General features: G+C 43.0%; 1 protein-coding gene across 1 annotated transcript in view; it reads left to right on the top strand.

The window, feature by feature from the left end:
- Window positions 1-9,279, top strand: part of STARD7 (StAR related lipid transfer domain containing 7) — a 28,520-nt gene extending 19,241 nt beyond the window's left edge. Inside the window, exons 7-8 of the mRNA XM_040496649.1 lie at window positions 4,889-4,973; window positions 5,828-9,279. Coding sequence (XP_040352583.1) covers window positions 4,889-4,973; window positions 5,828-6,012 — 270 coding nt within the window. The 3' untranslated portion in view covers window positions 6,013-9,279. The remainder of the gene's footprint in view (window positions 1-4,888; window positions 4,974-5,827) is intronic.
- The last annotated feature ends 2,275 nt before the right edge of the window (window positions 9,280-11,554 follow it).

Below are 11,554 nucleotides of genomic sequence, written 5' to 3' on the forward strand. Positions count from 1 at the left end.
CCTAGGATATTTGGCTTTCTCTGCCTGATTTATTTCAAACAGCATAATACATTCTAGTTCCATCCACATTGTAGCAAATGGTAAGATTTCATTCTTTTTGATTGCCAGGTAATATTCCATTGTGTGTGTGTGTGTGTGTGTGTGTGTGTGTGTGTGTCTGTCTGTCTGTCTGTCTGTCTCTGTGTATCATAGCTTCTTTATTCATTAGTTGATGGACATTTGAGCTCTATCCATACTTTGGCTATTGTTAATAGTGCTGCTATAAACATTGGGGTGCATGGCCCCCCTTCAAATCAGCACTCCCATATCTTTTGGATAAATACATAGTAGTGCAATTGCCGGGTTGTAGGGTAGTTCTATTTTAAATTTTTTGAGGACCCTCACACTTTTCCAGAGTAACTACATCAGTTTGCATTCCTACCAGCAGTGCAAAAGGGTTCCCCTTTCTCCACATCCTTGCCAGCATCTGTTGTTGCCTGAATTTTTAATTTTAGCAATTCTAAATGGTGTGTGGTGGTATCTCATTGTGGTTTTGATTTGTATTTTCCTGATGATGAGTAATGTTGAGCATTTTTTCATGTGTCTGTTAGCCATCTGGAGGTCTTCTTTGGAGAAGCGTCTATTCATGTCTTTTGCCCATTTCTTCACTGGATCATTTGCTTTTTGGGTGTTGAGTTTGAGAAGTTCTTTATAGATTTTGAATACTAACTGTTTATCTGATCTGTTATTTGCAAATATCTTCTCCCATTCCATTGGTTACGTTTTAGTTTTGCTGATTGTTTCCTTCGCTGTGTAGAAGCTTTTTGTCTTAGGGTAGCTATTTCAGTTTTTAAACATGTTTGGTTAGTTTTAACCTATTGCAGTTATTCTTTTTCTTTTTTTCAGTTTGTTTATTTTGAGAGAGAGGTGCGAGCAGGGGGGAGGGGCAGAGAGAGGGAGAGAGAGAATCTGGAGCAGGCTCTAAGCTCTTAGCACAGAACCCAGTGTAGGGCTTGAACCCATGAACTGCAAGATCATGACCGGAGTTAATCAAGAGTTGGATGCTTAACTGACTGAGCCACTCAGGTGCCCCTACAATTATTGATACTCAGATTTGTCCCAATTTTGGCCATTAGGGGCCTCATCTTCCTGGCTTGAATCCTTTTGACTTGACCTCAGGGGTTCTTTTGTTTCCTGCTGTTATAAGATATCGTAGGTTCATCTTGTATAGGTTTAGCTGTAAACCTGAAATTAGCATTTCTTTAGGGAGTCCTGGTTCCTTTTAAGAAAATGTCATTTAAATACCAGGATTTGGGGGTGATGACTGGCTCAGTCAGTAGAGCATGTGATTCTTGATCTCAGGGTTGTAAGTTCAAGCCCCAGGTTTGGTATAGGGATTACTTGAAAATAAAATCTTTAAAAATAAATAACCAGAATTTGGTTTCTAGGAGTAATAGCTATTGGTTCGCTCATTGTTTTTAGGTCTTTTCAGAAGATAGAACTAAGTAATAAATTTTACTTGTTTGTTTTAAAGATAAATCTTAAATACATGCCAATACTTTTAATTCAAATTTCAGACTGGAGAGTTGTTTATTATTTTGTGTCTTACATCTATCATCTTTTCCCATGATGAGAAATTCAGTTCTTACCACTCCAAACATAACTACTCATTTGCTTTAACCTGAAATATACACAACAGCTTCAGAGTAATACCACAAAGATCACCAATAATGTGATGATTTTAAATTTGTGTATATATATATTTTTATCCTTAGGGTATGTACACAGGGTACAAAATAATTGAGTTTTAAAGTTACTTGAGAGGCACCTGGGTGGCTCAGTCAGTTAAGCATCCAAATTCAGCTTGGTTCATGATCTTGTGGTTTGTGGGTTTGAGCCCATGTCATCTCTCTGCTGTCAGCGTGAGCCCGATTTGGATCCTCTGTCCCTTTCTCCCTCTGCCCCTCCCCCACTCTCTCTCTCTCAAAAATAAACATTAAAAAAAAGTTTTTTATTACGTTTGTTTATTTTTGAGAGGCAGAGAGAGGGCATGAGTGGGGGAGGGGCAGAGAGAGAGACACACACAGAATCCAAAGCAGGCTCCAGGCTCTGAGCTGTCAGCCCAGAGCCCGACGCGGGGCTCGAACCCATGAACCGTGAGATCATGACCTGACCCAAAGTCGGTCATTCAACCGACTGAGCCACCCAGGCGCCCCCAAAAATAAACACTTAAAGTTATTTGAAATAGGTGTTCTCTTTGTGATTTTTCTTACTGACTCAGTTTGTAGTTGGGTTCCCTGTTTTCTACTTTACTTTTGATTTTTAGATACTGCTTTTTAAACTTAATTTTGTTTTATTAAATTATGAAAAAAATTTGTTTTTCCAAAGTGAAATTTATCAATAACTAGAGTGATTTTGCTTATATCCCTGTACCTTCCACCCAGTTCCTTCCTTCTTCTTATGGGTAATCATTGTTTTTGGTTTCCTTTTAAAACACGAGTAGTGGTGGATGAGAACCTGGGTCTCTTGACTTCTCAGCCCAAGTGTTTTATGGGAAGAATAAAGTCTTTTATATATATTAACTAATTTAGTCTTCTAGCCAACTTTGTGGTGGGTACTGTTACTGTTTCCACCGTACAGGTTTTACCTTTCCCTTCTCTTTACTTCCATAGTATTCATCTGTATCTCTGTTACGGCATCTATTCTGTTAATTGAAAGCTCCTGAGGGCAGGGACTAGCACATTTTTGTTTGCTCTGTCATACCCAGCACAGTGCCAATCACAGCAGACATTCAATATGTATTGAGTAAACGAATAAAAGATTAAACAGTCCATTCAGGAAAAAAAAGAACTTTGGTGTAAAAGCATGGGAATTTAGGGGCACCTGGGTGGTTTAGTCAGCTGAGCATCCCACTTTGGCTCAGGTCATGATTTCATGGTTTGTGAGTTCAAGCCCTGCATCGGGCTCTCTGCTGTTGGAGCAGAGCCTGCTTGGGATCCTTTGTCTCCGTCTTTCTCTTCGCCTCCCCTGCTTGTGCTCACTCGCTCTCTCTCTCAAAAATAAATACATAAACATTTTAAAAAATTGGTTTAAAAAAAAAAAAAACCATGGGAATTTAAAGTTGTAGTTCTGCCACCTGGAGTTGTGGCCACTCTGCTTTAAAAAGTACAGACATAGGAGCACCTGGGTGGCTCAGTGGTTAAGCGTCCGACTTCAGCTCAGGTCATGATCTTACAGTTCCTGAGTTGGAGTCCCATGTCAGGCTCTCTGCTGTCAGCACAAAGCCTGCTTCAGATCCTCTCTGTGCCTCTCTCTCTGCCCCTCTCCTGCTCACGCATGTACTCTCTCTCTAAAAAATAAACATTAAAAAAAAGTGCGACATAAGAGCGGTTATCTCTTACCCCTTTGGATGGAGTATGATCGGTTACTTCTCCTAGGATCAGGACACTTGTAAATCTCCTTAATTTCCTGTCCTTCACTGGAGTTAGGCAATGAGAGTGCTGAGCCAAAAAGAGAGGTGGGTGCAAGGACCCTGCAGTCAGAATTCTGGGTTCATCTTAGCTGTCATTGAGTATGTGGGTAACCTTGGGCAAAGCTCCTTTTTGCTCAGTTTCCCCCCCTATAAAATGGGGTAACAGTATCTACATTATAAGTTGAAATAGTTCCTGGCACACCATTAAGTGGTCTATAAAGGTTTGCTGGTAGTAGTAGCAGCAGCAGCAGCAGCAGCAGCAGCAGTGTGGCACAGTTTATATCATTTAAAAAATAATTTTTAAAAATTAAAAAAAATTTTTTTACATGTATTTATTTTTGAGAGAGCACAAGTGGGCGAGGGGCAGAGAGAGAAGGAGACACAGAATCCAAAGCAGGCTCCAGGCTCTGAGCTGTCAGCACAGAGCCTGATACGGGGCTCGAAAACTGTGAGATCATGACCTAAGCCGAAATTGGATGCTTAACCGACTGAGCCCCCCAAGCACCCCCGGGAGTTTTTTTTTAATGTTTATTCTTGAGAGAGAGACAGAGCACAAGTGGGGGAGGGGCAGAGAGAGGGAGACGTGGACTCCGAAGCAGGATCCAGCGTCCGAGCTGTCAGCACAAAGCCCGATGCAGGGCTAGAACCCATGAACCACGAGATTATGACCTGAGCCAAAGTCGGACACTTCACCAACTGAGCCACCCAGGCGCCCCAGAGTTTGTATCATTTTGATAAAGATTAGGACCTTTAAACATTTTGGGATATGTGTTGGGATTTTCAAAACCACTCCCAAAATTCACAGGAAGGACTCCTAGGACTCAGCATGTAATTGTACTCATGACTAAGATTCATTATATAGTCATGTAGTAAGGATACGCAGCTGGATCATAAGGGAAGAGACAGGCAGAGTCTGAAGGAATCCATGTGGAGGCTTCCTCTTGCTGTCTCCCGTGAAGGAGAGCACATTCTTCTAGCAACAAAAACATAGCAACAGGTATGTGATGTTTCTGCCCAGAGAAGCCCATTAGAGACTCAGCACCCAAGATTTTTATTCAGGGCTGGTCACATAGGGATTCTCTGCATAGCACATACCAAAATTCCAGATGTCCCCAGAAGGAAAACAGGTGTTTAGCGCAAACTGTATGATTGTTTGCACAAACAGACAAGACACACAGGGAGTCACCCTTACACTTAACTGTTGACTGGGAATACTCCGGGAGCCGAGTTCCCGGACACCACCCGAGGGCCAACCTTGTAGGGTGGCCCTTCTACGAATGGCAACCTCTGAGGTCTTCAGTATTAACGCTTTTCTGCGCAGGGTAAAAAATGACACTGTCTGCCCCAGAGTCCGATCATGATCATTCTGGGGTACTGGATATGGAAGCTATGGTGGGTCATTCAGGTATCATTATTTTTGCTGTACTTCTTTTTCAGAATGGCTTTGACTACTTGTTGACCTACAGTGACAATCCCCAGACTGTGTTTCCTCGCTACTGCGTTAGTTGGATGGTTTCCAGTGGTGAGTGGGCACTTGTATACAGGGCCTGGAACCTGGGCTGAGCATTTTGTTTTTCTCTAGCTCTTAATGGCAAGCAAGATTAGTGCTTGTCTCATGGGAGCACTGTTGGAGAAATTAAATATCTTTCCTGGTCCATTCTTGAATACTATGAAGACATTGAAGCCTCCAGCTGGGGTTCAGAGGGATGAGAGTTAGGGAGTCCCTGAAAGCAACATGTGCGTGCCCAGAAGGGAGTTTTAAGAACAGTTGCTTAGCTTTTATTCCTTAAATATGGACTGTGTATGTTAATGTGTTAACAATTTTTTTCTTTTTAGATAGTGTTGGAGGCCATACAATCTGGTGGAAAAAATGTGGTAGTTATAGGACAGTAACCTTGAGAAAGGGGCTACCATGTATCTTGACAAAGGCTACATATCACAGCTGTAACTGTACCTTTTTCTTCCAATTCCTTGTTTTAAAAAGCATCCTCATGTGATTTTCTTTCTTTTGCTTCTCTGTAGGCAGCTTCTGATACCTCAGGGGGAGAATGGAGAGACTAGGTGTTTGTGTTTGATATTTGTCTAAATAAAATTGGCAGATAATTAGGCTATGCTACTGATAAGCGGTGTTTTAATCACCTAAAAGCCTTATGCGGCTTGATCAGTACCCCTTTCCAAAGGATTTCCGAGGTCATGGATTGTTTTCACTCTGTATACATTTTAGGAGGCAGCTGTCACTCACAGGTTGTTGATTAGGCTGTGATCTCTATAAGAAAGGAATTTGGCTCCCTACCATGAAAGAAATAGGGCCTTCTAATTTTGAGCCTATTGTCAGTTTGTATTTCAGCCTACCCAGATTTTCCTCTCTCCCACCAGGCATGCCAGATTTCCTGGAGAAGCTGCACATGGCCACTCTGAAAGCCAAGAACATGGAGATCAAAGTAAAGGACTATATCTCATCTAAGCCTCTGGAAACGGGTAGTGAAGCCAAGGCTACCACCCCGTCTTCAGAGCGGAAGAATGAGGGTAGTTGTGGCCCTGCCCGGATTGAGTACGCTTGAAGGGTTTTGGGATGAGAAGGGACAGGCTGCTTTTAGCCCTGTCTCAGTTCCTTATCTGCTACAGAATGGGGACATGTATTAGAAAGCGTCTGCTGTAACCACCAGTGCAGGATGACTCAATAACTGGTGTCCGATTTCATTCAGAGCCCGTATTGCTCTTTATCAAAACAGGAGGAATCATCCATGAGGGCGTTGTCCTATTCTCAGGCCCAGCATTTTGAAATTCAGTATTTCATTGAGCTAATCTGGAACAAACCTCTCACCTCAGGCCAGAAGGGGACAACTTCTTTTCGCTTCCTGAGTAGTTTCCTCTGCCAACATTCCAGTTCTCACCATCGGTTCTGCAGCGCTTGGGATTTCCTTCAGTTCTGAAGGTCCAGCTGGAAAGTACAGTTGGCCAGTTGAGTCTTCAATGAGGGGTCATTGGGAGTGCTCTTGGTAACAGTCCTAGTGTTGAATGGATGTGAACTATTGCTTGGCAGTGTAAGTGCCTTGTCCTCACCCTGCTTCTATCTTTAGGGACATCAAGTTTGTACCAAGGAATTTCTGCCTCCCAAATACCACCCCATTGACTCGCCATCCCCCAAAGCAGTTTCCTTTGCATTGACCAGTTCTTCTCTATTCATGCCCTATATTAATTTGGATCATCGCCTCCTTCCTTAGTCCGTTTATCAAGAACACTGGGAAATGAATCCTTTCAGATGGTAGCTTTCTGTGTCATCAGTGTTTTGATAGGGTCAATGGTGATGCTCAAAATACCACACTTTAGGTTTGGGTTTTTTTTTTTTTTTTTTTTTTTTTTTAACCTTTGTGTCAAAACGTAGGAATTGGGAACTTGAGTAGGATTTCTCCATAGTCCTACTGTATAGAAAACACCATTTTGATTCAGGCATTATTTTTCACACTTCAGGTTTGACTGGATGCTGAGGACTTGTCCATCTTGGAAGGCTAAAGGCAGAGGAATGGGGGTTGGGCCACTCCCTTGGAGCTCTCAGAGCTGTAGACAAGCTGTGTGAAGAAATAGATGTAATCTTGCCCCAAATACTGATATAATGGGGATGTGGTTTATGTGACCCTTTTGTTCCTCTGCAAAGTTTTTCCTCCTCTTTTCAGAGTTAAAACGAAAGCAAACTACACTGTTTGGGTAAAGTCACAATCAGATGGTATCAGTTTGGCCTGGCTGATTTTGCTTATGGTCCTGCTGCAATCTGACAGAATAGGGATCAAGTTTTAAATACTCCCTTGTCTTTTTTCCGTAGAATTTAAACGGCTGGATTTTCCCCTTTTTTCCTACTTGGCTACCCTTTTGTGTTGTTGAAAAGGGATCTAAGCCTCAGATTGACTCAAACCTCTGGACATTTTTGTTGCCTGTTAAGTTTTGTGCCAAGGAAATAACTGCCCCCGTGTTTCATGTCTTGCCTTCTCTGAGTCATTGGCAGAACAGAGAGATGTGTTGAGTATCTCCAGCTTCTTTTCGTTGATCATTTCTCTCTTCTCATCCCCAGGACTTCACAGAAGCCAGGGAAAAGCTCCCTGGGCTATGTCTGAACTTAGCGCCTGTGATTGTTGGGGCATGGATGGTGGTGTGGGCAAGAGTGTGTGAGTGCACAGGTGTTAAGGAGCTACGTGTTGCTCATGTTCCTATTTTTGGCAACTTGACCCTATACTTGGGGTCAGTCTGTACAGTTACTTATGTCATTGTAATGATTTCACTTCTAACTGTGACATTTTTATCAAATGTGTGAATAAATACATAAAGATTGGTACAAGAGTGTTTGTCTTTGGACATGTGGTGGTGGGAAATCTTGTGTATTGGGCTTATGGTTTCTTCCTGATCAGAAAGTTGGAGTGTTTCTACTTAGGGTTGGCACATGGAAGCAGCAAGGTGTGGTCTGGGTAGGGGCTAACACAGAGCTAACCACCTTGCCTTGATTATGAGCCCTTTCCAGGTAGCCAGTTTGGCAAATGAAAACAAACCACCTGTTTCCACTTCGTTGTCTTGATCTACTCACCATCTCCTTTGCTTTTAAGGAAGGATCAACTTGAGGAAACAGTGTTTGAGCTTTGCTGACAGTGAAACTTGGGAGGGAGCAAGGAAAGGAGGAAAGGATTTGAGGAAGCCAGGTTTAGTGCGGGAGGCAGACCGGGACTTTGGCTGGAGAGGGAGGGTGGTGAGTTCAAACCCCACTTGGCCTGGTGGGAAGTAGGGTCACACAAGCAGTTCTGCTAGAGTGTAAATTTGTTGCAAGGCGACGGATAGATCGGAGACACTTAAGAGCGTAACGTGAACTTTGAGTTTATGTGTGATTCTGCCTGTGGGAAACACTACGTGAACACAAATGTACACCTGAAACATTAAGGCTCTTTTCTCCAAATTGTTCGGAGATAATCACTGGAAAGCCATGCCTGCTTGTAGACTACTTGTTAGGTGTTGTATGCTTATGGGTGCACATGTGTTTTTATAATCAGTTTGGAGAGTTGGTGACTCTGGCCTCCGCCCTGCTGCAGAGGCCCCTACACGTGGCATCCTTGACATCGTTCTCCAGATTCTGCATTAACACTTCCACTGAGAAGCATTTGAGTTCTTACAGAAAGCAACATTTCCATTGTTGGACAGTTCTAGCTTTCAGGAAGTCCTTTATGTTGAGACTAAACGTGCCACCTCAGCGTCTACCAGAATCAGTGGGTCAAGCCCTGTCTTTGGAACAACACAAGGAAAACATTTCCATGGGATAGTACTTCACATTCTTGAAGACAGTGCTCATGTGACCTTTACCCTTCCCCAGGTTTTCTGTTGCTAGCAGCTTCAAAAATCCTTCCAACTCTTTATTATGAAAATGTTTGAAAAATTGAAAAATAATAAAACTTTGTATGCCCTCCCCCTACCTTTGCTGGTTGTTAACTTATTATGGTGTGTGCTTTGTCTTTATATATAAATACACTTTGCTGTGGACTGAACTGTCTCCCTAAAATTCACATGCTGAAAGTCCTTATACCCAATGTGATAGTATTGGAAATGGGGCCTTTGGGAGGTGATTTGAATGAGATGAGGTCATGAGGGTGGAACCCTCCATGAACGGATCTGTCCCCTTATGAGAAGAGACCCCAAAGGTTTGCTTGTTCTCCCCTTCCACCGTTGTGCAGACAACAAGGTAGCCTGGCAAGCTAGGGGAGAGTGTTCGCACCAGGAACAGGATTGGCCAGCATCTTGAGCTTGGACTTTTAACCTGCATAACTGTAAGAAATAAAGTTCTGTTGTTTAAGCTACCCGGTCTATGTATTTTGTTCTGGTAGTCTGAGTAGAAGTTTTCATGACCATTTGAAAATAAGTTTCAAACATCATATTTCACCCCTAAACACTTGAGTATGCTTTTTTTTTTTTTACAGTGATGTTCTTTGTAACCACACTAACCAGTAGCACAGAGAATGTAATATCTAATAACTCACTCCATATTAAAATTTCCCCAGTTGTTCCCCCCCGGCCCCCCCCCCCCGCCCCGCCAGTGACTTAACAGTACCTCCCCCAAATCCAGGATCCAGTTAAATATCGAGTGTTGTGTTAGTCAGTAGCCAAGTAGCTAAGTCAACGGTAGCCTGCCCTTTGTAATGTAGCTTTCTGGGTGCTTCAGATGTAGTGCAGTGGTTCTCAAACTCGAGCTTTGAAAACTCCGTGCCAGGATCTCACCCCTGACCAATTACATCAGAATTGCTGAGGGTGTTATGGAATGTTAAAGCAATCAGAAGGATTAAAAATAGGCTGCAATCTCCCTTGATCTGCACACTTCTAATCCAGGCAAAGGTGTCATTAACTTGTCACCAGTCTTGTCACACTGTTGGCTTAGGTTGGGCTTGGGATCAGCTAATAATAGCCACCATTACTGAGCACTCATGGTTCCGGATACCGTGCTTCATGCATTCATGCAAGATCTCTAATCCTACTACAGCCCTGTGAGTATGTAGCTATCCTTGTCGTATAAGGAAGGAAATGGCATCAGAGGTTAAGGAATCTTCTTGCTCAAGGTTACACCGGAAGTGACGGCCAGGATGCAGACCTAGCTTTAACCTCTCCAAAGACCCCTCCAGCAGCATGTCTTCACACTTAGTTTCTCATAAATACTGTCCTGCTTGATTCCTTCCCAGGGTGGCTGACTTCTTTTGGAACCTGGATCATAGGGTTTCTTTTTATCTGTTCTTGTTAACTTTTACATGGCTTAAGCCTCCCCTTTACCCGCTAGTTACACCATCTAATTGCTAATTGTTCGGTGATGCTCTTTCTGGGAGTATCAGAAGCATAAATATTGGAGTGTCTGACTTGATTTCGGCTCAGGTCACGATCTCTCGTTTCATGGGTTTGAGCCCCGCCTTGGGCTCTGCACTGACAGTGTGGAGCCTGCTTGGGATTCTTTCTCTCTCTGCCCTTCCCCCGCGTGTGTGCTTGCATGCTGTCTCTCGCACCCTCTCTCAAAAAGAAGCATAAATGAAATTTCTATCTTGGAAACTTAATATATACCACTACAATGACATATGGGTTAATAAAGGGATAGGGGTGGTATTCTTGGGGGCATCTTAGGGTAGCATTTTCTAAAAATAGTTCCAAAGTAACCAATCTCTGTGCTCAGCATGGGAGCACAGGAGTCTGGAAATTTTCCTTTAACAATGAAAGTACTCTTCATAAAATCTGAGAATTCTGATTTCTCATAAACTTGAAAGAGTTAAAATTTACGGCACGTGGATGGAAGGGATTTTTTTTTTTTAAAGATTTTATATGTAAAGTAATCTCTACACCCAACCTGGGCTCTGGGGCTCGAAGTCACAACCCCAGGATGAAGAGTTGCAGGCTCCACTGACTGAGCCAGCCAGGTGCCCCTGGAAGTGATCTTAGTGTACAATGTATTTGTTCCTACAGACCTCAGTGGATACTTGCAGAGCATCATTCCAAAAGAAACCCCAGGCCACACACTGTCAGTTACTTTTAATAACCTCATGGTTGATTCTGTTCCACAAGTGCACTTAAAATTTTTTTCAGATAACTTAGAAATGACCTAACTTTAGCATCCACTTTTAAGGAGCCCGACCACCCCTAAAAAGGTAGGGTGGGTGTTTGAAAGTACTAATATTGATGTTTTTACGGTTTATGCATTTTTTCGTGATCTTAAGACTCTGCTATGTGTGTGCGTTAGGATTATGTTAAGCCTTCAGGGACAGAAACCCACAATATGGCTGAAACCAAACTAACAACGTTCTCTTGTGAACATAGTCCAGTGCTGGTAGTTCCAGACCCAGGCTCCTGCTGTCTTGTCCCACCTTCAACATGAGAATGGTACACTGTTAACATCTGAATCTCTGAGGGTGAGACCCAAGCATTGTGTTATATTTGTGTGACTGTTTTCCCTAAAATGTGGCGCCCAGGACTGGACCTGACTCTGTTCCCCGGCAGGTGAGCACCCTGAGGACCGGGACTCTGTCTGCTCATTACCTGTTGAGTCACTGCCTGGGAGGGGCCTGCTCTCCAACCAGCCGCCATGTCTGTGTTTTGCTGGTG

The sequence above is a fragment of the Herpailurus yagouaroundi genome, unplaced genomic scaffold, assembly GCF_014898765.1.
Source record: "Herpailurus yagouaroundi ecotype Mexico unplaced genomic scaffold, PumYag 188, whole genome shotgun sequence".
Classification (NCBI taxonomy): Eukaryota; Metazoa; Chordata; class Mammalia; order Carnivora; family Felidae; genus Herpailurus; species Herpailurus yagouaroundi.